The sequence below is a fragment of the Carlito syrichta genome, unplaced genomic scaffold (genome assembly GCF_000164805.1).
Source record: "Carlito syrichta isolate Samal-C Ts95f unplaced genomic scaffold, Tarsius_syrichta-2.0.1 Scaffold305164, whole genome shotgun sequence".
NCBI lineage: Eukaryota > Metazoa > Chordata > Mammalia > Primates > Tarsiidae > Carlito > Carlito syrichta.
Genome location: NW_007249260.1, coordinates 143,085 through 170,648, shown reverse-complemented (window position 1 = coordinate 170,648; position 27,564 = coordinate 143,085). Strand labels below are relative to the sequence as shown.

Below are 27,564 nucleotides of genomic sequence, written 5' to 3'. Positions count from 1 at the left end.
AATTGAAGAGGGAGAAAAAAGCTTGAAAATAGATACATGGGAAAAAATAGAAGAAATATAGAAAAAGAAGAAGGGGAAAGAATCAGGAAATTAGAGATTACATAATTCAACAAATATTCATGGGATATCAAATTTGTTTAAACAAGTCTCAAAAACATCCAACCTCTTACACTTTTAGAATTGACTTTATTTGTAGATGTGGGATTTTAGGTACTGTAACCACACAGGAGGTGAGATGTTTTGGGACAGAGTTTTTTGGGGCTCTCAAACTTCTTGAAATTAGCTACAGCTTAGTTATTAATTCCTTAAGTAAAAGATCCTCTGAGCACACAATGCACTTGTCAAATGTTCTTTAATTCATTAATTAAATTTTGAGACAGGATCTCAGTCTGTCGCCCAGGTTGGAATGCAGTGGTGTGATCAATGCTCACTGTAGCCTCCACCTCCTGCACTCAAGCAATTCTCCTGCCTCAGGCTTCTGACTTGCTGGAACTACAGGTGTGTGCCACCATGCTGGCCCCAGTGTCCTTTAGTTATCAGAAATCACATCTCAGATCTTCATCATCTGCAGAGGCTCCAGATCCTTGCCAGGAGCATTCTAAGTGCTCGCTTCACGTCTTTGTTCCTCAGGGTATAGATGAAGGGGTTGGAGGTGGGGGTGATTATGGAATAGAAGAGAGAGATAAACTTGCCCTGCTCCTGTGAGTAGTGGGATGGGGGCTGCAGGTACATGTAGATGGCAGGCAGGTAGAAGAGAGAGACCACCACCAGGTGAGAGGAGCAGGTCCCAAAAGCCTTGCGCCGCCCCTTGGAGGACCGAATCCTGAGTACAGCACGGGCGATAAAGCCATAGGAGAGAAGGATGAGAGCCAGAGGAACCAGAACGAAGAAGGCTACCAGCACAGCCAGTGTGGCATCATTCACCGCCGTGTCAGCACACGATAGCTTGATCATCGCGGGCACTTCACAGAAAAAGTTGTTCAGCACTCGCTGCCCGCAGAAAGGCAGCTGCACTGTCAGGACCACCTGAACCAGGGAATTGCCAAAGCCACTGAGCCAGGCCACCGCCACCAGCTGCTGACAGAGAGCATGGTGCATGATAATGGCATAGCGCAGGGGCTCACAGATGGCCACGTAGCGATCCAGGGCCATAGCAGCCAGGACGATGCACTCCGTGCACCCCAGCCAGTGGAATATGGCATACTGCACGGTGCAGCCACCATAGCTGATGGTCTTCTTGGACGTGCCCATGTTGACCAGCATCTGGGGGACTGTGGTGGTGGTGTAGCACAGGTCCAGGAAGGACAGGTGGCTGAGGAAGGTGTACATGGGGCTGTGGAGCTGCGGGTCCAGCCGGGACACCAGGATGATGGCCACGTTTCCTAGCACGGCCAGCACATAGGACACCAGGAGGACTGTGAAGAGGGGGAGCTCCAGCCATGGCCTGTCAGAAACGCCCAGGAGGATGAAGTTTTTAGGGGGATCTCCTGTGAAGCTCCAGTTGTCACTTTTCATGTTTTGGCATTTTCTGGCACCTGTAACAAATTGAGGGCTTTGGAACGGGTAACAACCAAGAGGAGGCATTACCTGATTTCCTCGTTTCCGCATTCTCTCAGTCTTACACAGATGATGCCCTGTCTGGTCTTTCTTATCTCGTAGCGATGCCCATACGTGAATAGGTCAGAACAGAGGCATGGATGTCTTTGCTCTCCCTCTGGCTTAGCAACCTGAACTAAGTCACTTAGCTTTTCTGGACTTCAAGTTCTACATATGTAAAATGGGGAGAAAATGACAGTTTCAACCACAGAGACTTGGGGATGATGTAGGGACATAAACGCATACCTCACGAATGACAGTTTTGTTCCAAACACAAAACAGAGAATTGTCCACTTTCCTGGGTGTTCTCAGGTTTGGAGGTGGTGGTGGGAGGTGGAGGTGACATGAAACAAGCACAAAACTCCTTGGGCAGCTGGAGCTATCATGCCCCACTCAACTCCTAAGGTTTGTCTCAGCTCCACCAGTGTGGAGGGTTCCCAGCTGCCTGGACCACGTGACCTCTCCTCTCACGGCTGCTCACACACAGGGGCTCTGTCACTCTGGCAGGAAAACCAGCATGATTTCAGACTCTCTGAGCCCCTGGAAGAAGGGGGAAAGTCAAAGTTTACTTCAGTCCCTGAACTGGTCATGGCATGTGGCGAGAGCCCAGAGAACAGAAGTTTAAGCACAGGGAGGGAACTCTCAGTCAGCATAAGAAGCCTAGCCTCTGGAGCTGTCTCCTGGCAGATCAGGCTGTCTCAGAGCAAACTTGTATCTGATCCATTGAGTGATAGCTGAATTTCCTGTGCAACTTCTTTGCTAAGCAGCTATTACCTCTTGGTGGTATAAATACAGCCCACTTAATTTCCAGATGCCACTGCTGTTAGGAAGCACCTGGCTTGGCCCTGCTGGTTCACGGGGCCATAGAGTACCCCCGCCCCCAACTTCTGTCCTCCCAGACTCTCCCAAGTGTTATGAGGATAGTACGCTTCATGATGGTATTGAAAGGACATCAAATCCTGCAAGCAGATACTTCATGAAGGATTTGTTTTTTTATTCTTGATTTGTGCCTTATGCATAGACTGTAAAATTAATAGAGACCTGTTCAGCTTAGATGTTACAACAAGTGCGCCCAACTCCAGTTGATATCCTAAAGAATTCTGCTGTTCTTTGTAAATGACTCAAACCCAGAGTGTAAATGGGTAAATAAATGCAAATTTCCTTTCCTTCTTCTGTCTTTTCAAAATGATATGTTATTTTCTATAAAGTTCTCAATGTGCTTGTAAGACACTCAGTTATTGCACACCCTCCCATGATTCTCTCAATAATACTTGCGGGATAAACTCCATAGAATATGATTTTATATTTGATGAGCTTAGGACCCAGTTTTGGCACAGTGAGCCGTGGCAGGGCAAAGTCAGGTTAGCATCAGGGACTGGTTTTTGTGGGAGACAATTTTTCCATGGACCAGTGGGGGGGGATGTTTTCGAGATCATTCAAGCACCTAACATTTAATGTGTGCTTTATTTGTATTATTATTTTATTGTAATATATGATGCAATAACTATACAACTCACCATCAAAAAAAGAGATGTGGAGGGAATAATGGGTGGGCCACACGCAGACTAAACTGTGTTGGATTCTCACCTAAAGCCTGCCACCAGATGCAGCTGTACAACTGAAGTACTTGCGGCTCACCAATAGGGTTTTGATATGAGTCTGCAAGCAGTTGATTTATTATGGTTTCTGTGTAGCCAAACCTCATTCCTAATGTTAATCTGTATCTGCAGCTACTTCCTAGTGCTAGCATTACTGCCTCAGCTCCACCTCAGATCATCCGTCATTAGATTCTCGTAAGGACATGTAATCTAGATCCCTCACATGTGCAGTTCACAATAGAGCTCAAGCTCCTATGAGAATCTAATGCCATTACTGATCCGACAGTAGGCAGAGCTCAGGCAGTAATACAAGTGATTGGGAGTATCTGTAAATACAGATAAAGCTTATCTAACACACCACTGGCATTCACACAAAGTCATCTTCTAAGACTCAGGTCTTAAGAGCAAAGATATCTTTAATGCTTCAATGACCTAAAAGATAAGACCCCATCTCTCTCTTTTTTTTTGAGTCGAAGTCTCACTCTGTTGCCCAGGCTGGAGTGCAGTGGCACGCTCATGGCCACTACAGCCTCGACTTGCTGGGCTCAGGTGATTCTTCTGCCTCAGACTTCCAAGTAACTGGAACTACAGGCACATACCACCTTGCCTGGCTAATTTTTTGATGTATTGTAGAGAAGAGGTCTTGCCAAGTTGCCCAGGCTGGTCTCAAACCCCTGGGCTCAGGCAATCCTTTCGCTTCTGTCTCCCAGAGTGCTGGGATTACAGGTGTGAGCCAACACACTTGGTCAAGACCCCATCTCTTTAATAGTTACCTTTTGAGGGTGGGAATTGTATCCCCTCACACTAAATTCCCTGTTTCTTCTGAGAATGGTCACACCCTCTCCCTCGGCAGCTCCCATAGTATTCTAACAATAATACTTAGCCTGTGCTCACTGGCAGGTCAGGCTATGGCCATGTTGAGATGTCCTCATGATATAGACTATTTGTTTTATAGGAGGGAAAATCAAATTCTCAGCAATACATGGAATTTCCAGAAAGCAGCTTGTGAGATGGGAGCTTGGCTATGGGGTCTTATTACTTATTGACCTAAAGGATCTCTTTCCTCAATCTAAAATTCAGCTCAAATTCTTACAACATGGGTAACCAGGTGGAGCCCCGATTTAACTGCCAAGGCCATAACCAGGATCATACTACAAAAGGTTGTGTCTGGGCCTAAGGCATCAAGGGGGTTCCTTAACTGGTATTAACAGAGGCTCTTTTTTTCACAGAAAGAGGAAAGGGTGTTTAGCATTTCCAGCCCCAGCTATATAGCACGTTCCCTCTTAGACAGAAACTCTGATAAGAGTGGTATCATGAAGTTTCGAGCACAAGGAGAAGGGTCAGCCTCTCCAGCCTTACTCTGTAAAGTCTCACCCTGTAGCCTCTGCCACATAGTCCGTGCCCCCATACAGGCCTGCTTGTCCTGTGCCAGGCCTTGGGAGGAGCACATGCTCCTGCTGGGAATACGGTTTCTTATGCCCTCTCTTCCCATCCTTCCTCTGATTTCATTCTAGCCTGTTTCCACTCCCTAGTTCCTCTCTATTGACCATTCTGTAAGTCCCACAGCCCAAGGGGGTAATATCCCTGTCCCCACAAAGGCATTGGGGTATACTTTTTCATAACACTTTAATCGTAAAATACATTCCTAACAAACTCTGAGAGGAGAAGGGAAGTAAACCAGCACTGAACAAAGCACCTGCCCTCTCTCAGTCTGTGTAGCAGGCTCTGTGTGTGCTGTCTCACATCCTAGTTCCAGACCTCTAGGAGAACCAAGAAGTTCACAAAGGTCTAGTATGTTCACCCTGTTCAGGTCAGAGTTGGGGAAGGAACCCATGGCACAAACTCTTTACACTCCCAGTGCTGGTTCACAGGAGGGGACGTTACCTCGTTACCTCCTCACAAGCCCCCAGATGTTATAATCCTTGACTCTCAAAAGCATCAAACAGTCTCCTATTTACAAGTATGGCTTTGTTAAATGGCCATAAAGCTGAAAAATATTTAAAACAAGGCTCATGGAAAGTTTAATAATGTGCCATGGCTGAGGTGAGTGGATTGCCTGAGCCTGCGGGTTCAAGACCCGCCTGGGCAACTTGGCGAGACCTCATCTCTACAATAAATCAAAAAATTAGCTGGGCGTGGTAGCGCGTGCCTGTAGTTCCAGCTACTTGGAAGGCTGAGGTGGAAGGATCGCCGGAGTCCAGCAGGTCGAGGCTGCGGTGGCCGGGAGCGGCCACTGCACTCCAGTCAGTCTGGGCGACAGAGTGAGACTCCAACTCAAAAAAAAAAAAAAAAAAAAAAAAAGTGCCATATTGTTTGCTGTTCATTTCCAACGTATTAATCTTTCACTTTTTGTGGAGAGTGTAATTTCTTTAAAAAAAGAGAATCAAATAAAAACAACAACAACAACAAAACAACAAAACCCAGGGACATGCCTGACAGCATGAGGGATGCAATTAATTCATGACGGGGTTTTTGTTAGCAAACTGAAGGCCTCACCCCTCCATACTCCATGGGATGCAGAGACCTCAGCCTCACTGGTTATTCATTCTTGTGGTGCGAGAGGGATAGGAAAAGAGAGAGGCTGGATCCAGCTGCCATGGGCCCTTGGAAGGAAGACACCCTGCATACTCCTTGCTGTGGCAAGCCGAGCTGGCCTCCTATACGTGCCTCTGCCCCTGCTCCACCCCTTTTCATGGGGTCAGAATATTTCGGCTTGCTGCTAAAATTCAGCTTGAAGCCTGCCTTATCTGGAGCCAGGACTGTTTGCTTTACTGGCTCTATTTCTCCCTTTCCACAGTCATGTTCAGTTCCATATTGCTCTTGTGACTGTGACTCAGAATCATCAACAACATGGTGAAGCAAGGAGAAGGGACTCAGGCCCCCCCCCATACACAGACCAGTGTTAATGCTGCCACCTCGTGGGTGACCTCTGCTGCATGGAACAGACGTTAGTTTGGAGCTGAGGACTAATCACTTCCCTCTGGGGCTTCCTGGCTTCCAAGAAGATGCGACTTAGGAATGGAGACCTTGTTCAGCCCGTGTTGGTCTTAACTGGAGAGGGGCATCTAGGAGTGGACTCACTGGACATGATTTTCATGTTCTAGGGAGACACAACCTATTTGCTCTGATGGCCGCTGGGACCCTGCCCTTACCCGGTCCTGCTGCGTTGAGCAGTTTGGAGCGATTACTCCAAGTCTAGAGGAAGAGTCTGCCGTCCATTGCAACAGGCTTTCTGGACTCTCCCGGCAGTGAGTGAGATGGATCTACTCCAGCCTTGGTTCCCCCGGAGTACGTGTAGACACTTGGATAGAGTGGTGCTTACTTCTGAGGATAAAGCTTTTAGAAAGCAAACCGTCCCTGCATCACACTCCCTGCTCATTGCAGAATCATCCTTCAGGTTAAAATTGACCTCATCCTCTCCATTCTTTTCTATAAGGACTTCACTCTTTCTCCCCAGACATTGAGAGTAAAGACTTGCACTGGCTGGGACATTATCCCTGATGTCTTTTTTTAATTAGTGTCTAAGGGGTTAGCTGATAATTGAGGTGGTGTGTGATCTTGGAGTACTAGCAATTAATGATAGATCCTAGAAGGCCAGAAGACCTGAGGAAATGGATTGATAATGGGGAATGAGAACTCCATTTTTTTTTTAGATTAGAAAATAAGGTTTATTTAGAAAGTAAATTAGAGAGAGTGAGAGAAAGAGGAGATTCACCTCCCCAAGGTAGGGGAGAGGGCCAAAGCCAGGAAACATGGCCTGACCATAGCTCAGAGAGCACATGGCCACACCATAGTTTATACCAAGACAATGGCCACAGGGGCTTTTACAAAAAAAACTTTTGAGGGTTTGAGGGGACATTGATGTAAAGTCAGGGTGGAGGAGGAACTTTTGCAGCATGTGGTGATCAGCTAGAACATGAGACCTGAGGGCTCCTGCACCAAGCTCAGCCACTCGCTGTGTTACCTGTTTACCTAGCTGTCTGTGCCTTACTCATGTCACCTGCAAGACACAGCAAGCACTGGAAATGTCCTCTACGGCTGTCCCAAGGGCGAAATGAGTTGGTATTTGTAAAGCACTCAGGATGATGACTGGCAGAGTCACAGACTCTGAGGTCTTTTTCCTAATACTACACATAGTCTCAGCAGGTTGTTCTATTTTCACATGGAAGGGATACAAAAATCTTTGGGAAGATGGCCAGCATGAAATCTTGCAAATTTTAATTAATGTGACTGAAAGCTAGCCCTAGAACCACCATGAGCAGTGGCACCTGGTACTGCTATGGTCCCTCTCCAGGTGTTGTCCATTTTTGGTCCCTCGCTCTAGATGTCTGTGAGGACATGGAGTGAAGCATGGCAGAGTGTGAGGGTTCCATTTCTACTTTCTGGGATTTTAGGAAACATTTTTGTCTAGGACTAGAGGGAGGAGAGAGGGGATGTCCCAAAGAAGACAGGGAGACTGTGCATTGGTGGTGAAGTGAGAATACTTTCTGATTCTAAGTGTGACTCTATTGAGCCCTCTCCCCCTGGAGCCAGAGGAGGGGTGACACCATCTTAGGAGTCACCTTGATATCCAACTGGGATAATTTTCAGAGATGCAGAGGCTCAGGTATCCATGCAGTTGGGGGGAAAAAGATGGAATAGTCAGTTTTGTGCTGATAAAAGTCTGCTTTAATTGTGGGTGGAAACTCTCATGGCTGAGGCTGACAATGCCTGCTGGTATTGTGCTAGTTGTTATCTCCCTTCAAATATTCATTCTCCCACTCTTATTTTGGCATCCCCACTTACTCCAGACAGCAAGGTGCTCCATGAAGTGGTTATATTTTCCAGCCTTCCTAACAGATAGGGATTGCTAATGAGATGAGATGTGAGGCTGGGAAAACTTGGAAAATATTTGCCGATCCTCCTTTTTCTATTTTTGTTCATGGACTGTAGACTTGATGGCTGGAGCCCTAGCAGTCATAATTGATCTTGAAGCAATCTTAAAGATGAAAGACACACACTAAGACTGGTGGAACACTTGGAAGGAGCCAGGGTACCTGCTGGTTATGGAGGTGCCAAGAGACATTGTCTTCCAGTTTCTCTGACATAAAAATAATATGCTTCCATCTTATTTGCAGCACTAATTTGGGTTTTATGTATTAGGAGGCCAAATCCAATTCTAAAAGAGCTTTCAGGAAGGTTTCCTGAAATTTCTTTTTTAATATTATTACAAGTTATAGTAAACCTTTGATATTAGTATTCCCAGTCTTTGGCAGAATTTGATCTAAAGTAGTCTGTGTTGACATTGATGCTACAGATTGAAAACCGAAGAACAAGCAGATGGATAAATTTAATAGTCAAATAAAAGACAATGAATACCTAATGCAGTTGTAGGCAGTGGAACCTGGAGATGAGGCAGTCAGGGATCAAAGAGATTTGATAGTTTTAAGCCTTTTAGAATGAGAAGAGAGAAGTCTTGTTCTGTTTGGCATGAACTGGAGGGTCGTCATGTAGAGGAGGGAGGATATGATACGAATCACTTGCATTTCTAAAATTACATGTTATTTCAGCTGTGGTTAGGATTTGAGTATAGAAGAGGAAGATTTACACTGAGACCTACAAGAAACATATGTAGACCAATGTTTATTTAACATGCGCCCTGTAGTTGGAAATGATGAACAATGGGCTTTTGCAGTCAGATGAACTGGATTCAAATCCCAGCCATCACTTACTAAACTTTGGACCTTGAATGAGTTATATAAGTCTTCTAAGACTCTGTAAAATAGAAATAATAATTTCTGACCACTGGATTGTTATAAGAATAACTGAAATAGCATAGGTAATGATCTCAGTAAAGTTCTTGGGATAAGATGTCATATGTGGTAGTCTATACCTTCCTTCTTGGTTTCTTTCCCTCTGTCACTCACCAACAAATATTTAAGAGATTCTTACTATAAGCCATGCACTATGACAAATGGAAAGAAGTAGTGTAAATAGAGCTATTTGCACCCTCAAGGAAACTTTGGAGTGATGGAAGTGTTCTACAGATTGATTGGGATGGCGGTTGTACAACTGCTTACATTTGGCAAAACTCATCACACTGTGTATTAAAATGAGTGACTTTTGTTGTATGAAAACTCATCAAACTGTGTATTAAAATGGGTGACTTTTTAATATGCAAATTATAACTGCATAAAGCTGTAAAAAAGAATTTGAACCATATGGAACAACTGGAATGGTGAAGAAAAAGGGATATTAAGCAAATCATTTCCTAACTGTAGAAATATTCTTGTGAGAAAGAGTAGGGAGGAAAACAATGCGTGGCAGACAGTGATTTGAAAAGGACCAAGCCCTAGCTGGGTGAGGTGGAGTGCATGGGATAGTTCCTTCTGGTTGAGAAGTACAACCCAGTCATCCTCATCCTCATCAAGTTTATTGCCTTCTGCCGTGTCCATTGGTGAACACGAGTCAGGGTGGTACGCAGTTACAACTCTGAGCTATGTCTGTCTTCAGTCCATGAAGACATTAGTACTGCCCCATCTTCAGCAGGATGTGCACTCTGTTTGGTGCAGTGACAGAATTTTGTAGCTTTCCAGTTCCTTAACCTGCCCTGACACATGGACATGTCCATTGTCTTCATGCCATGAGTTATTGATTGATTGATATAATGATATCTTTACTAGATTTATAGGCAAGATCTTTGTTAAGAATAATTAGAAAAGATCAGACTATAATTCACTAACATCTATGTTTGATCTTTTTGACATCTATTATAATCAATTAAAATGAAAAAAATCACAAAATTTGATTTTTGTCTCAATAAAAATCAAATGAGTAATAAAGCCACCAGATATTGTACACAGATCTATAACTAATTTTAGTTTATGTCGTGCCAGTCACTCTGGGTGCAAATCACTGGTGATGTCATCATTTCTGCAAGGTATTATAAATATAAAAATGGGGTTAGTTACCATCTAAAGAAAAATTAAGAATTGCTTCAGTGGAAAAGTGTTCCAAAAATTAAATTTCATTTATGAAGCCTGTGTTTTTCAGATCAACCAGACAGGAAAAACCAAGTGGGAAAAAAGAAAGTCTTATAATGTAAGATTTAGGAATAAAGAAATGTAAGTTAAAATAAGGTATAAAGACTCAAGATTATTTTTTCTTTTTTTTAATTATAAAGATGTGAGGTACAATTAGACTTAGGTATACAAATGTTGATTATGCAAGTACCCTTGTTGATGAGGTATGCCCCTCCCTCCCTAGCAGTTTCCCTCAACTGCCAATCCCATCCCCCCTCCCCTGACAGTTTCCCACTACTTTCTCATAGTACTATAATAATTGTTCAATGTCCTCTTATGAGTGAAAACATATAGTACTCAGTTCTTTGTTTCTGTGATAGATCACTGAGTATAATCGACTCTAAATCCATCCAAGTTGCTGCGAAGTCCATATGTTTGTGGACTTATTTATGGCTGCATAATATTCCATTGTGTATATGCACCACATTTAAAAAAATCCAATCCAGCTTCGATGGGCAACATGGTTGGTTCCATGTTTTTGCTATTGGGAATAGAGTTGCAACAAACATGTGTGCACGTATCTTTTTTGTAGAATGATTTGAGTTCCTCTGTGTATATTTCCAATAGGGGAGTTGCTGGGTCATATGGAAGGTCAATTTCTAGTTCTTTCAAAAACTGCCACACTGTCTTCCAAAGAGGTTGCACTAGTCTGCATTCCCACCAACAGTGTAGAAGCGGTCCTTTTTCTCCACATCCTTGCCAGCATCTGTTGTTGTGTTTTATGAATGATGGCCATTCTTCCTGGGATTAGGTGGCGTCTCAATGTGGTTTTGATTTGCATTTCTCTGATGATGAGTGAGGCTGAGCACTTTTTCATGTGTCTGTTTGTTGCCCATATATCTTCTTTTGAGAAATGTCTATTCATGTCTTTTGTCTACTTTTTAATGGGGCTGTTTGTTTTTTTCCTTTTGGCACATTTGAGTTCCTTGTAGATCTATATGTTAGGCCTTTGTCAGATATACAGTTGGAAAATATTTTTTCCCATTCTGTGGGTTGTCTCCCTGCTCTCTTGATGGTTTATTTTGCTTTGCAGAAGCTTGTTAGTTTGATGAGATCCCACTTGTCTATCTTATTTCTTAAGATATGGGCATTTAGGGTTCGGAATAGGAATTGGTTACCAGTTCCAATTTCCATAAGGGTGTCTCCTGCACTTTCTAAGATTCTTATAGTTTGAGGGTTTATGTTTTAGGTCTTTGATCCATTTAGAGTTAATTTTTGTGTATGGTGATAGGCAGGGGTCCTGTTTCAATCTTCTGCATGTGGCCAGTTAGTTTTCCCAGCACCATTTACTGAATAGGTTCTCTTCTCTCTAGTGGTTTGTTGTTGGAGTCTTTGTCAAAGATGAGTTGGTTGAGAAATTGAGGCTTTGCTTCCAGCACCTCTATCCTGTTCCATTGGTCTATCAAAACAGCCTGGTATTGGAACAAGACTCAAGATTTTTTAAAAAAGGAAGAGAGAGAGAGAGAGAGAGAGAGAGAGAGAGAGAGAGAGAGAGAGAGAGAGAGAGAGAGAGAGAGAGTAAATAGGAGGACTGGTGAAGAAGGCACTTAAATAGTACCCTTCATCAGAGACATAGCTGATGGATAACTTATCACAATGGATTTTAATTTGTGTTTGTGAAACATTATACTTTAAAAAGCATTTGCAGATCATTTGAGAGTATTGTCCTGAATTACAACAACAAGTAACTCTTCATATTTGTTGATGGCTTATAACTGCTAAAGGTTTTCTCAAATTAAATAACTTAAGATTACTTTCAGAGAGTTGCTACACTTATTCAATTAATATGGCAGAGTACAGGCTGTATATTGAGATGGTCATATGTTTTATGCGAGTCCCAAAGAAAAATACAGATACTATTCTTATTAGCTTTGAGACACATTATTATTGGAACACATTGCTCTTCACGTTTCCTGCTTAAGATCAAATTAAATAGGACATTAAATGAAAATAAAACATTCTATTTCATCAGATGAATGTGGAGGTTTTTAAATAAGAAGGCTTATTCTTTTTTAGAAAATACATTTTATTTTGCATATTTAAGGTATACAACATGAAGCTATGAAATACAAGCAGATATAGTAAAATTATTACTATAGTGAAACAAATTCACATATCTATCATCTCTCATCTTTTCCCCTCTTGTTGCAAGGGCAGCTATAATCTACCCATTAGCAAAAATCCACTATTGGCTGGGCACTTCTGAAGTCCTGGCACTCTGGGAAGCCAACGTGAAAGGATTGCTTGAACCCAGGAGTTCAAAATCAGCAACATAGCAAGAACTTATTGCTACAAAAAATTGTAAAAATGAGGTAAGTGTGGTGGCATGCACCCATAGTCCCAAATCCTCGAGAGGCTGTAGTGGAAGAATCGCCTGAGCCCAGGAGGTTGAGACTGCAGTGAGCTGACAGAGTGAGACCCTAACTAAAAAAAAAAAAAAAAAAAAAAAAAAAAATCTGCTATGATTAACTACAGTCCTCATGTTGTACACTAGATCTTGACCCGTTCATCCTACATATTGGCTACTTTCTATCCTTTGACGTGCACTTCCATTTCCTCCCCACCACACCACTTCTGGAAACCACAATTTTATTCACTATCTCTGTATATTTGACCCTTTATAAAAAAAAAAAAAAAAGACACAGCATATTTTCTTTCTTTGTCTGGCTTATTTTGTTAGATCCTTATCATACTGTCTTCCAGGTCTATCCATGTTGTGGTAAATGGCAGAATTGCCTTTTTATTTTTATTTTTTTTTTGAGTTGGAGTCTCATTCTGTCACCCAGACTAGGGTGCAGTGGCTGCTCCTGGCCACTACAGCCTCGACCTGCTGGGTTCCGGCGATCCTTCCTCCTTAGCCTTTCAAGTAGCTGGAACTACAGGCGCGCGCTACCACACCTGGCTAATTTTTTGATTTGTTGTAGAGATGAGGTCTCACTGCCCAGGTGGGTCTCGAACCCGCGGGCTCAAGCAATTCACTCACCTCAGTCTCCCAAAGCGTGGGATTACAGGCTGAGCCACCAAGCCCAGCTCAGAATTGCCTTTTTAAAGGCCAAGTAATATTCTATGGTGTGTGTGTGTGTGTGTGTGTGTGTGTGTGTGTGTGTGTGTGTGTGTGTGTATCATAGCTTCTTTATCCGTTTGGACTGATGCCTAGGTTGTTTCCACATCTTGGCTATTGTGAATAATGCTGCAATGAACATGGAGTGCAGATATCTTTACTAGGTGGTGATTTCCTCTCTTTTGGGTATATAACCAGAAGAGGGATTGCTGAGTCATGTGGTAGTTCTATTTTTAATTTCTTAAGGAACCTCCATACTGTTTTCCAGTCTACATTCCCACCAATAGTAAGCAAGCATTTTCTTTTTTCCACATCCTTCTCAATTTTTGTTATCTCTCATCTTTTTGATAGCAGCAATCCTAACAGGTGTGAGATGTTATCTTATAGTGGTTTTGATTTGCATTTCCCTGATAGTCAGTGGTCTTGAGTATCTTTTTATGTACCTATTGGTCATATACATGTTGTATTTGGAGAAATGTCTGTTCAGGTCCTTTGTCCATTTTTCAATTGGGTTATATGCTTTCTTAGTGATTTTTGGGTATTAACCTCTTAGCAGATATATAGTTTGCAATTTTTTTCCTGACATGTAGATTGTCTTTTAATTTAGTTAACTGTTTCTTTTGCTATACTGAATCTTTTCAGTTTGATATAATCCCATCTATTTAAGGAAGGCTTATGATGTTCCTGTTCTACGGTGTTTATGTGAACTAGGGCTTTGTGGGGATGTGAGAGGTTCGTAGGGAAACTGATGAGAAGTGCTACCCAGATGCTGAAAGAACTTTGAGCAAAATTAGAAGCTTTCCAGATTTCCAGACTTTTTCTTTGTTTACCTCCTGTTTCTCTAGAGTACTCTGTCCTCTCCAATTCTGAAAATACACATGCACTGGTGTTTTTCAATAGAGCTCTCCATGTTTATAGAATTATATACACATGCATATATGAAATATATGTTCATTTATATGACAAATTATATACTATAAATATAAATTATATGTATAAAAGGTTTAACTTTTCTCTATTTTTCATCTTTCTGCAATGTCTGTTTTAGGGCTGGCATCTAGACTTGAGAAGGACATTACAGGGATGTTTACTTAATACATTTATTTAGTCAAAAAGAAATAAAGCAGACTTTCAGATAAAAAGTAAATTCTGTAATTATGTAAATTATACAATTATATGTTACATATTAAGGGACAATAGTAGCTGTGAATACATATTGCTGGTTTCACAAAAAAGCTATTAATTGTGCTGAAAAACTAGGCAAAGGTGAGCCTACTGATAAGTAAATTTGGATTTTATTCTCTGCCAATTTAAGAATGAGACTTACAAATGCCTTTTTTGAGAAGGAGATTATTTTCACTCAGTACCAGAATTTATCAAGACATGTTCTATTGCACAACAAGGTGACTTTAATTAATAATATGCATGTTTCAAAAAAAAGCTAAAAGGGATGATTTTAAATGTTCTTATCACAAAGAAATGATAAATATTTACTAGTTTTATCATTCTACAATGTATATATGTATTGTAATTTATAAACATATACAATTATTGTCAATCAAAATTAAATAAAGTTACTAAAAAACTTAAAAAATAAAAAGTGATATAAATTATATGCTGTATATGTTAATCTTATATAGCATATAATTATATTAATCATATACATGATTATATTAATTATATATAAAACTATATAGCTATCTACTTATATGCATTTTTTAAAACAAACATAAATATAAATAAATATAAGCATTTATATATTACTAAGTCTTACATTTACTGCAAATAAATATTAGATGTGATATAATATATAATTTAATTTATATTAGATATGATATTAGCATGCTAAAAAAAGTCGAGTTTCTTAAAAAAATTTTTTTTTAATTTTAAAAATGTGTGGTACAATTCTGGATTAGATATACAAATGTTCTTTATGCAGGTAGCCTTGTTGATGAAGTGTGCTTCCCCAACCCCCAGCAAGCTGCACTGGTTTGTCTTTTCTCTACTTCTCATCTCTTCGTTAATACCTATTTTAGGACTTGAATCCAGGCTTGAGAAGGATGCCACGGGGATACATTTTTTTATTTGTATAGATTTAGGGGGCACAAGTGCAGTTTGGATATATTGTGCAGTGGTGAAGTCTGGGCTTTTAGCTTATCCATCACATGAATAGTGTACATTGTACACAGAAGTACTTCCTCATCTCTCCCATCCCCAGCATGCCACCCTTCCCAGTGTTTGTCATTCCGCACTCTATGTCATGTGCACACATTGCTTAACTCTCACTTATAAGTGTTTAACACACTTATTTAATTAAACAATGACAGGGGCCTTTTCAGGTGAAAAGTTAGTCTGATTGGCCAGGTTGGTTTGAAGTTGAGGGCTGCATTTGCTCACGGAGTTCAATGGGAGTTTTCCAAAGATCGAATATGCCTTTTAGGTGCTCTTTACTCTCTTAGAATCTTCTCTTCATCTGGAGCAAAGACTCAGCTCAGTCCTATCTCTTCACAGTACCTATGAGACTCCAAGCATCTGTGGGTAGAAGAACCCTTCTTCCAGATTCCCATGTTGTTCCATTGTGGCACCATTAGACCTGGGGCTTGTTGGACCCTCTGAAGCTGGGAACTGTGCTTTCTCTGTGAGGAGACCTGTCTTCACTCCCACCAGCTCTGCTGGAGCCCAAGTTTCTTTTGTGCATAGTTGGTTTAGGGGCCACAGTGTCTGGAGCAGAACATTCTAGAGTAATTCTTTCAACTGCCTTCTTTTAAACCTTTGCTTCTGTGGTAGATTTCAAGTCTGGGTCAGTGGTGATAGAAATGAGCAAAATTAACTCATTAATTGCTGTGGAATAATTGCATTTTTTGGGGGGAACAATCTGATAAGAATGTATGGAGCATGCAGCTCCAATTTCCCACAGGGCAGATATTTCTGTAAAGATTTCACAAGCCCAAGTAAGCTACTTTCTTTTGGACACATAAGCATATACACATGTCAAGCTGCGGATCACCAGAGACCACCTTTGTATCTGTTGGCTACTGAGACCCTGGGTGAACTGTCACACGGGTGCACCTCTCACTTGCTGCTCATGGTCTCACAGTGTCTTCTGATGATCTGCCAGTTCTTTAAGACTTCAGATATTACCTCTGGGGACTTCCTTTCACCTCTGGTGGGAGCTGCACACCGTACCTGCTCTGGTGCTGGACTGCTGCTGTGGATAGGAGGGCCCATGAAATGCCCCTTGCATTGCAGGAGCTGCATGCTCCAATCGTAAGGGAAAGGGGTGTCTGCAGTCCACGTGAAAGGAGTGTCTTAGTCAATGTGGGCTGCCATTACAAATACTATACATTGGGTGGCTTAGACAACAGACATTTATTTCTCACAGTTATGGAGGCTGGGAAGTTGAAGATCAAAGTACTGGCAGATTCAGCTCCTGGTGAGGGGCCTGGGTTACAAAGGGCTTCCCTCTTGCTATATCCTCACATGGCAGGGGGGGAGGGAGAGAGAGAGAGCACTAGCACCTTTCTTATTTCTCTTACAACGGCCCTAATCCCATGACAAGAACTCCACTTTCATGACCTAATCAGCTCTTACAGGTCCCACCTCCAAATTGGGGATCAGGGTTTCAACAAATGAACTTGGGGGGAACTAATTAAATATTCAATCAATATCAGAGATCCACAGCAAGTTACCCCAAGATTTCCCAGATAAAGTGAAGACAAGCTCATCCTCTGAGAATTATTCAAGAAAAGCCACTCTTGCTTTTGTTTATAAACATGTTTCTGTTATCAAGCCCAGGTGCAGTGTCCTGTTAACATCTTTATAACTAGAATATAACCAAAGAAAGTTGACAAATGAATCACAGACTTTTATGGTTGAATAGTCACCCACAGAATACACCTAAAGAGTTCAAGGCCAAAGCTTCACCATCCAACAGGAGGAAGTCCTGGATTCTTATAACATAGCAGAAACATTCTCTTAGTTGAGATGGATACAGATGGATGAATAAAGCTCTCAAAATTGGTGACAAGATCCATCAAGGCTCTGCTAATTTTGGTTTTTGAATTGTTGTGGACCACAGACATTTGGCATGTCAGGGAGATTTGCTAGGGAGAATGCCTCGGCTTGCTGATGGAAGGATTATACTTTTATTTTCTGTTATCTTTTCCTATCACTTCTTTTCTATGTAAGTTGATTTCTTGTGGGTTTTAAAAAAGTGTTGCATAGACCCTGAATATATGAGTTTGTGGCTTATGCTCTAGATGGAAGTATATTTCTAACAACTTTCTGCAACAATCTGACATGTGCTTGTGGTTGATCCAGGAGACAGGCAGAGATTATCTGACTTTTCCAGATTTCACCCCACCTTGGGATTGTAGGATCTTCTTCCATGCCCTCTTCACCTCCTTATTTCTCAAGGTATAGATGAATGGATTGAGCAGTGGGGTGATAACACAGTAAAAGAGGGACATGAACTTGGCCTTGGTGCTACTGGCAGGAGGCTGGAGGTACATGTAGATTGCTGGCCCAAAGTACATGATGACAACCACCAAGTGGGAGCTGCAGGTGCTGAACGCCTTGTGCCTTCCTTCAACTGAAGGCAACTTCAGTACAGCCCTAGTGATGAAAGCGTAGGAGATGAGCACCAGCAGGGGAGCTACCAGTGCAAATGGGATGGCACCCACAGCTAGGATCAGGTCATTAGCAGTGGTGTCACCACAGGCCAGCTTGATCAGAACAGGCACCTCGCAGAAGAAGTGGTCTAGGGTATGGTGACCGCAGTGGGGAAGCTGGAGGGTGAGTGTGACTTGGAGCAGGGAATTGACTAGGCCACTGGACCAGGCTGCGGCTGCCAGCTGCACACATACCTGAGGGTGCATGATGAGAGTGTAGCTGAGGGGCTGGCAGATAGCCACACAGCGATCAAAAGCCATCACTGCCAGCAGGGTACACTCTGTGCAGCCTGTCCAGTGGAACAGATAGGCCTGCATGATACAGCCCCAGGAAGCAATCGTCTTCTCCGGTCCCCAAAGGTTGGCCAGCAGCTGTGGCACAATGGTGCAGGTGACACACAGGTCCAGCACAGAAAGATTGTCCAGTAAGAAGTACATGGGCGTCTGCAGTCTGGGCTCTACCAGGGAGAGAAGAATGATGAAGCTGTTTCCCATCAGAGTAAGAATATAGGAGACCAGGACCACTCCAAAGAGGGGACTCTCCAGCCAAGGATACTCTGAGAAGCCCAACAAGACAAACGTGCTGGAAAAACTAACATTTTCTCCTTCCACAGAATCCATTTTATATATGGCTGAAAGGAATAAGACAAGATTTTGAGGATATATATGACTTTCACATTTTAGTTATTCCATGGCAACATCTTCAAACCTTCTATGTTGGTGCTGATGGGCTAATCCTCATGATCATTCTGAGAAATTCCTGAAATACAGGGCAGATTCTATGTAGCACTACCCTAGCAGTTGAGTTGATACTGAAGTAGGGATAGAGGGGGAATATCCTAGACATGGTAAGAAATTCTGCATTGAGCCCAGTCAACTCAACTAGATATCGGTTTATATGAAGATCTTTCTCTGTGTCTCTTTCTCCCTGGCCCTGTATGTGTCTCTCTCTCTCTTTCTCCCTCGCTCCCTCCCTTCCCCTCTCTATCACCCCCTCCCTCCCCCCTTTTTTTCTTTCTCTCCCTCAGTTCATTCATAAGATGACTACTCTCATGTCATGAAGAAAGGGATGCAGTCCTTGCATCTGGCACATCTCTTTCAGAAAAATTTTTAAAGGAAATGCTGCTAATGTTTCTTTTCAGTTAAGTTAGCTGAAAGATACTTGGGTGCCCAGATAGACAGGTTAGAGGTTGAAGGTTTTATGATGGCTGCATTACTGTATGGACTCTTTCTGCAGGGAACTGGCCGTTAAGTGGTAGTTTATTTTATGCAGTCCTCTTTCCTTTTATTTTTTCTCCGATTTTTTATTATGGCAAAATACACACATCATAACATTTACTATCTCAACTACTTTAAAGCATACAGTACAGTGGTATTAAGTACACTCATATTGTTGTGCCACCGCCACCATTCATCCCCAGAATCTCTTCATCTTGCAAAACTCTAACTATACCTATTAAACTACAAGGCTTGTCATCCCCATCCCCTGGACTCTGGCAACCACCATCCTACTTTCTGTCTCTATGATTCTGACTACTCTAAATACCTCATATAAAATAAAATCATACAGTATATGTACTTTTGTGATTGGCCTATTTCATTTTTCCATATTATAGCATATATCAGAATAGCCTACCTTTTAAAGGTTGAATAACACTGCATTGCATGTATGTAATCATTGTGCTTACATATTCCTCTGTCAGTTGCCCTGTATTTCAGGAACTTCTCAGGGTCACTTCCTTGTTCTGGTTATTGTGGATATTGTGACTGTGAACATGGGTATACAAATACCTTTTTTGAGAACTTGCCTGAATTCTTTTGAGTATTAACCCAGAAGTAGAATTGCTGGATCATACTGCAATTCCACTTTTAATTTTTTAAGGAACTGCCATACTTTCCCCCACAGAAGCTACAGTATTGGTTTACATTCCATCAACAGTGCACAAGGGTTCTGAGTTTTTCACATGTTAGCCAACATACTTTACAAGAGTTTATTTCTGGACTGGGTGTGGTGGCCCAAGCCTGTAATCCCAGTACTTTGGGAGGCTGAGGTGAGAGAATTGCTTGAGCTCAGGGGTTCGAGACCAGCCGTGGGCAACTTGGTGAGATTGTGTCTCTACAACAAATCAAAAAACTAAGCTGGGTGTGGTAGTGTGTGCCTGTAGTACTGGCTACTTGGAAGACTGAGGTGGAAGGATTGCCTGAGCCTAGCAGGTCTTGGCTGCGGTGGCCTTGAGTGTGCCACTACTCTCCAGCCTGGGCAACAGAGTGAGACTCTGACTCAGAAAAAAAAAAAAAAAAAAGGAGTTTATTTCTGTACTCTCTATTCTACTCCATTGTTCTATATGTCTACTTTTATGTTAGTGCCACACTGTTTTAATTACTGTAACTTTTGGTATATCTTGAAATTCAGAAAGTTTAAATCCTATTTTATCTCCTGAGTTAATTCCTAAATACTTTATTTATTTTGATGGTGCTGTAAATAAAGTTGCCCAATTAATTTTCTCTTCTTGCTGTTAGTATAGAAATGCAATTGATTTTTATGTACTGGCTTTGTATCCTGATACTTCATTTATTAGTTCTGATGGTTATTTTGTGGAAACTTTAGGGTTTTCAACATATAAGATCTAGCACTTGTGAACAGAGATTATTTCACTTTTTTCCGTTTCAGTGTAGGTGGTATTTATTTATTTTTTCTTGCCTAATTGTAGGGTTTTCAGTACTTTGCAGAACAGATGTGATATATGTGAACAACCTTGCCTTGTTCCTGATCTTAGAGGAAAGCTTCCAACCTTTCATGTTTTGCTGTGAGTTTTTAATATATGGTTTTTATTATGTTACTTTAGTTTCCTTCTATTCTTAATTTTTTTTAAATTTAAAGCATGTTGGATTTTGTCAGATGCTTTTTTTCTGCATCAATTGAAATGATTATGTGTTTTTTTTCTCTGCATTTTGTCTATGTGGTGTATTACATTGATTGATTTTTGTATATTGAAAAATCTTGCATTCCAGGAATAAATCCCACTTGCTCATGGTATATACGAACAATCCTTTAAATATGCTGCTAAATTATGTTTGCTGGTATTTTCTTATGATTTTTACATCTGTGTTTATAAGAAATATTGGTGTATAGTTTTCTTTTCTGTACTGCCTTTGTCTGGCTTTGGGATCATGGTATAGAATGAGTTAGAAAGTGTTCTTTCCTCTTTAATTTTTCTTTATTATTTTTTTTTTATTTTAAAGATGTAGAATACAATTCAGGATTAGGTATACAAATGTTCATATGCTTGTAGATGAAGTGTGCACCTCCCTTCAATTTTTTGAAAAAATTTGACAAGGGTTGATGCTATTTCTTCTTTATCTGTTTGGAAGAATTCACCAGGTTCAGAGTTTTTCTGTGTCAGGAGATTTTTTAAAAGTTACTGATTCAATCTCCTTATTAGTTATAGGTCAATTTATATCATCTATTTCTTTGTTTTAGTCTTGATAGGTTTTGTGTTTTTAAGAATTTGTCTAAGTTATCCAATTTGGTGACACACAATTGTTCATTACACTCTTCTAATTTTTTTAAAATCTGTAGAATTAGTATTTTTGTCTAATCCTCTCCCCTTTTTTTAGCACTTGGCTCACTACTGCCTTCTGACTGCTAAAATTTCTGATGAGAAATCTGCCAATAATCTTATTGAGGATCCCTTGAATGTGACAAGTAAATTTCTCTCTTGCTTTTTTCCAAGTTCTTTCTTTGTGTTTGGTTTTCACCCGTGTGATTATAATGTGTCTTGGTGCAAATCTTTTTGAGCTCATCATCCTTGGTGTTTGTTGAGCTTCTTGAATGTTTATATTCATGTTTTTCATCAGTTTAGAAAGCATCATTATGTTTTTTACAAGCTCTCTCTGTCCCTTTTTTGGGGGGGAATGCTCCACAATGTGTATGCTGGTATATTCGTCTCTGTCTCTGTTCACTTTTCTGCAATCTTTTTTCTGTTATTCAGCCTTGACAATTTCATTGTCCTACATTTAAATTTGCTGAATCTTTCTTCTATGTGCTCAAATCTGCCTTTGAAGTCCTCTAGTGAGTTTTTAATTTCAGTTATTATACTTTTCCAAAATTTCCTTTTGGTTTCTTTTTACATTTTCTAGCTCTTTATTGTTATTTCCATTTTGTTCATATGTTGTTTTCTCAATTTTTTCCACATCTATAGTTCTTTGAGCATTTTTAAGCTAGTTGTTTTGAAGTCTCTGTCTAGTAGATCAGGTCTTTTTAAGGGACCATTTCTTTTTTATTTACTTTTTATTTGAATGGTCACATTTTCCTGATACTTTTATGCTTTGTGATTTTTTTGTTGAAAACTACACATTTGAATTTAATAATGTGGTAACTCAGGAAATGTGATTCTTCCCTTTCCCCATAGTTTCTTGCTTTTGTATTTTTAATTTAATTTATTTTTATTTTTTTGATGACCGTAGGCTCCCTCTGTCCTGAGGATCAGCCTGAGAAGTGAATGTTAAGTCTTCTTATGTCTTTTCTGAGCCTGAATCTTCCTTTGGGCATGCGTGGTTGATTTCTAACTTCCTCCATTTATGCAGTTGTTTTTGGATTTCCTGGTCTTTAATTTCTGGCTCCCAAATGGGAAAATGGAAAAATAAAGGGTCGGGTAGAAGCTTTAAATTCCCCAATAGTCACTTCAGTCAGAGGTGGAGGAATTTACAGCACTAGAGAGAGGTGCCGCAACAATGGCCGCCCACATGTTTTGTCTGTACTTCTGTGATCAGGAGCACAGACTTCTGGTATTTGGAGAACAGGGTCTTTTGTGCTTACCCTGGCTCCCCTAAGCTGTGTGCAAGCGGGTCCAGGAACACAGGCACAGCTGCCTGTGATGGGACTGATGGCTGAGGCATGGATAGCTGCTGTCATACTAAAAGCAGAAATTGACCAAAATTAACCACAATTTACACTCTAAGCTGTCAGGTTGAAATGACAAACATTCAGTAGACTCCAGAGTTCCAAAATAGTTACAGCTGATAGATTCTGCCAGCACAATTGTTGCCTAGGAGAGGAGGTAGATTCCTAGCACTTTCTGTTTCACAGTCTTCCCAGAATCCTCTCTCTTTTTTTCAGGTTACTCTTGTCTTCCCAGTTTTCACTACTTCTTTTCTCCTTTTTCCTTTTCTTTCTTTCTCCCATATTTCATCCTTTCTTCCTTTTCTTCTTATCTTTTACAATCCTTTATGTTCCTCTACATTATTTCCAAAATGGTGTCATTTCTTATTTGTAGTCTGTGGATTTTTAAGAACTACAATTTGACATCCACTTTAAAATTTATGTCTCTTAGAGGAGATTTCTCCTTGAATGACCTGCCTATATCTCAAGCTCAGCACATCTCATACTCAGCTCACCATTACTTAATTGTGAGGTGTGCTTATCCCCTCAGTCCCTCTACTGTACTCAGTGAAATAACCCTTGTTCTACCCTCTAGGATTTGGTGTTGCTACTCAGCTAGACCAGAGAGGCAGTTGCTGCTGTGGTATGGATTAAAAACACTGAGTACCACATTGATCAAACACATGCTCCTTACCAGAGTGTTCATACTTCTCATCTTATTTTTATTTTATATCGCAAAATTTTACCAGACTGGGTCATGATAAGACTTTTTCACATAACAACAGCAAGTGTCACAGTTTTATGGGTGTTTATCAAGCTAATCGTTTTTAGAAAGATTTGCTGCCTTTTTTCTACTTGGAAATAGGATGAATAAGATAGATTGAAAGAGGGAGGGATTCTGAGATGGGTAGATTTGATTTCCTTTCCAGATGTCAAAATATAAGTGATTATCAATAGTTAGAACTTGAACTAATCTTTTAGTTGGAGTTCCAGGCTCAGTATTGAAACAGGAGCCTCCTACCTAAGTTTGAGGCGTCAATATTTTGAAGGACATTAAAACTAACAGAAGCCACTACATATTTGTCATATGCTTCTTCATTCTCCCAGCCCTAGGTTTTGTTTTGGATATAACAAATTTGCTTTCTTACCCTTGAACTGTTAGATCACAGTTATGTGTGGATGCCAGGCCCATCAGCTTTATACTTTTTTCTTTTTAATATATATATTTAATTTATAGATGTTTCCTTTAAAAAAAACTCACAAATTGACTGATTGACCAATTAACAAATGAAACCTTGCTTTTGGGAATTTCTTACACTTCTATTCAGAATAAACATTTTGTGGATCTTAACGCAATTTCCTAAAGAAGTGGTATTTACTTTCCATGCTTAGAAACAAAGATTGCATGGACACATACAATTTGTTGCCAGACAACAGTTTATAAATGACCAGTGTCACTACTTGACAACAGTACTATGTGACAACAGTACTAATTGTATGGTATTCACCATAGTACACTGGCTTTCCACATAGAAATCAGTCTGACACAACCAGTAATTGACTTTATCTAAATACTACATTATGGTCTGCTATGGACTGAATTGTGTACCCCAAAATATGTTAGAACCCTAATCCCTGAAGTGACTGTATCTGGAGACAGGATCTTTAGGAGGTAATCAATGATAAATAAAATAACGAAGACGCCTTCCTAATCCGAAAGGCCTTCCTAATCCGAAAGGACTGTGGCCTTATAAGGATGCACTCTGTCTCTTTCTTTCTTTTTTTTGAGTTGGAGTCTCACTCTGTCACCCAGACTGGAGTGTAGTGGCACGCACCGGGTCACCGCAGCCTCGACCTGCTAGGTTCCGGGGATCCTTCCGCCTCAGCCTTCCAAGTAGCCGGAGCTACAGTGTGTGCTACCACGCCAGGCTACTTTTATTTTTATTGTAGAGATGAGGGCTCTCCAATTTGCCCGGGTTGGTCTCGAACCCGTGGGCTCAGGCAACCCACTTGCCTTGGCCTCCCAAAGTGCTGGGATTACAGGCTGAGCCACTGAGCCCGGCCTGTCTCTCTCTTTCTCTATCATATTCTTTCTCTCCATCATGTGAGGACACAGAGAAAACGTAGCTTTTTTTTACAAGCCAAGAAGAGAGTCCTCACCAAAAACTAAACCCTGACAGAAACTTGATCTTGGACTTTTCAGTTTCCAGAATTGTGAGAAAATAAAAAAAAAAATTTTTTTACGTCATTAGTATTATGGCAGCCCAAGCAGACTGATACACATCATCTTTATTTAAATTAATCAATCAATTAATTAATTAATTAATTTTGAATTGTAGTCTCACTCTGTCGCCCAGACTGGAGTGCAGTGGCACGCTCCCGGCCATTGCAGCCTTGACCAGCTGGGCTCCCGCAATCCTTCTGCCTCACCCTTGCAAGTAGCTGGAGCTACAGGTGCTACCACGCCCGGTTAATTTTTGGATTTATTGTAGAGATGAGGTCTTGCCAAGTTGCCCAGGCAGGTCTTGAACCCACAGGTTCAGGCAATCCACTCACCTCAGCCTCCCAAAGCGCGGGATTACAGGCTGAGCCACCAAGCCCGGTTGCACATTATCTTTATTATTGTGTCTCTCTCTTCCTCATTCTTTGGTTCTTTTCATTTCCTTTTTAAAACAATGTTCACTATGCAACATAAAGTCTGGATACAGAGCAAATATTTTCATATGTTCCACATTTTAAAGAACATTTTATCTTATAAATGGGAAGAGCATATATGAACTAGTTTCAAAAAACAAATTTTATGAATTTGGAAGAATTATTTTATGAAGACTGAAAGAGTATGTAAATTTTGGAAAATGCTGTAAAAAATGTTATTTTCTTTATGCTTAAATAAAAATAAACAAGAAAGGAATAGACTCGTTACTAACTGCAATCAATTTTATTGAGAAAAGTGGGTTCCAGACATTTTAGCCCCATATTGTTAAGTAATTAGGAATGAGCACCTTGCAGTTTGACTCGTGTTTCATTCTTTAGATTCATAGATATTAGAGCACAGTATTTTTAATTATCCTGCCGATGTTTAGAGTCATGGACAATTCTTGAGGATCAGAATAAGTATCACCAGATTAGTGGAGTGAATATTATACAAAGTTTCAAGAAAGAAAGCATAATCCTGAAATTAAGTATTCACTGAATTTGCTGATAAACCCCAGGGAACCCTAGAGGAGGGTACTAAATAATTTGTGAGTATTTTGAGAAAGTGTGATCAGTAGTATTAAATGGAGGTTAATTTTAACTAGACATGAAAAGTAGCTTGATTTGTAGAATGAGGCTTTGGATGTTGATTGGATGGGTACTAGGTACATAGGTGGGACATCTCGTTTAGGGTGATGAGCACAGTGTTTATAATCAGAGTAAACTTCTCTAAATCCATGTTCTAAAGCCGCAGACACAGTGACCCTAAGGATTTAGGGAAAGAAACATCAACACCTTGAGCCTCAGACCTTTTGCACAAAAATGCAAAATATCATGTTCGCATCTCAGGGTTTGGAGAGGATTAAATGCCCTGAAAACCAGTATAGGAATAAAAGTCATGTTGAAACAAGTGATTTCTTCATTCCAAAAGTGATTTTTCTTTGTAAATAATAAATAAACAAAAACCAAGCAAAACCACAACAGCACACAAACATCAGTGTGGGAAGAGCAGATGTTTTGCTGCCATGGTCCAAATACTGCTTCCTGCATTTTAACACTGTGGAGTCCTGTGCAATTTAGTGAGTTTCCAACTGACTCTCCATTTCCTCACATCTAGACCAAGGATGACCGCAATTTACACATCACTTGCAAGTAATAACTTGGTGCTAGATAAATAGGAAACATATGTAGAGGAAACCAAAGCATGGAGAGATTAGGAAACCTGTGAGAGAAAGCAGAACTGTACCAGAACAGAGCCAAAATTCATGTGCGGGGTGGGTGCGGACTCTTCCACTCACGGCCTCATGAGAGAAACATGAGTCTGTGAGGATACAAGGCTGGTGGGGTAGCTAAACCACATTATCCCAACAGTCCAGAAGCAAACGCTGAACTCAAAAAATGGCACATAGGATTTTGCTTTAAAATTCAATTACTCCTCTATAGACTAGGGGACACTTGGTTGAGAAATTGCACATGTGCTGAAATTTTGAACGTTTTCCTTTGATCGCACATTTTAAACAATTAGAGCAATGGAGAAATTATTAGAACAACCTAATGAATTGGCTTCAATAATGAAAATACTATTTAGATCATAAAAATCTAATGAAACTGTGTAGTCTATACTGCCAAACCATGTCTGTTTGTTTAGATAATGTTTTAAAATTGGATTTGAAATTGCCACATTGGAGTGTTTGGGAGGGGGATTGAGCTGGAGTCTGGAGATGGGCTATGGATCAGTCTCTTTGAATGATTTATTGTTATTGGCAAGACTCATGCTACACAGAAATAATAGCATTCCTTAAATGTGTTTACATTTGGAAGAGAGGAAAATATACCTGAAATTTTTTTTTAGTAGGACAACTACATTAAAAAGAACCACGGGAGGAACACTTTTGGACAAATGAAAGTTATTTTTTTCTAAGAATTTTCTCTGTGCAGCAACACCCTTGGAAATAATTTGGTTTTGGTTGGTACAATGACTTTTTAAGATAGCACAAAAAGA

At 40.6% G+C, this 27,564-nt stretch overlaps 2 protein-coding genes across 2 annotated transcripts; both read right to left on the bottom strand.

Moving 5' to 3' along the window:
* Positions 1-561: 561 nt before the first annotated feature.
* Positions 562-1,515, bottom strand: LOC103263575 (olfactory receptor 2B11). Its single transcript, XM_008061241.1, has one exon. It carries the CDS (start codon positions 1,513-1,515, stop codon positions 562-564), a length of 954 nt encoding a protein of 317 aa, XP_008059432.1.
* Positions 1,516-16,388: 14,873 nt separating this feature from the next.
* Positions 16,389-22,146, bottom strand: LOC103263586 (olfactory receptor 2G3-like). Its single transcript, XM_021714021.1, has 3 exons — positions 22,128-22,146; positions 17,680-18,591; positions 16,389-16,600 (listed from the first exon to the last, which is right to left on the bottom strand). Exons 1-3 carry the CDS (start codon positions 22,144-22,146, stop codon positions 16,389-16,391), a joined length of 1,143 nt encoding a protein of 380 aa, XP_021569696.1.
* Positions 22,147-27,564: the final 5,418 nt, after the last annotated feature.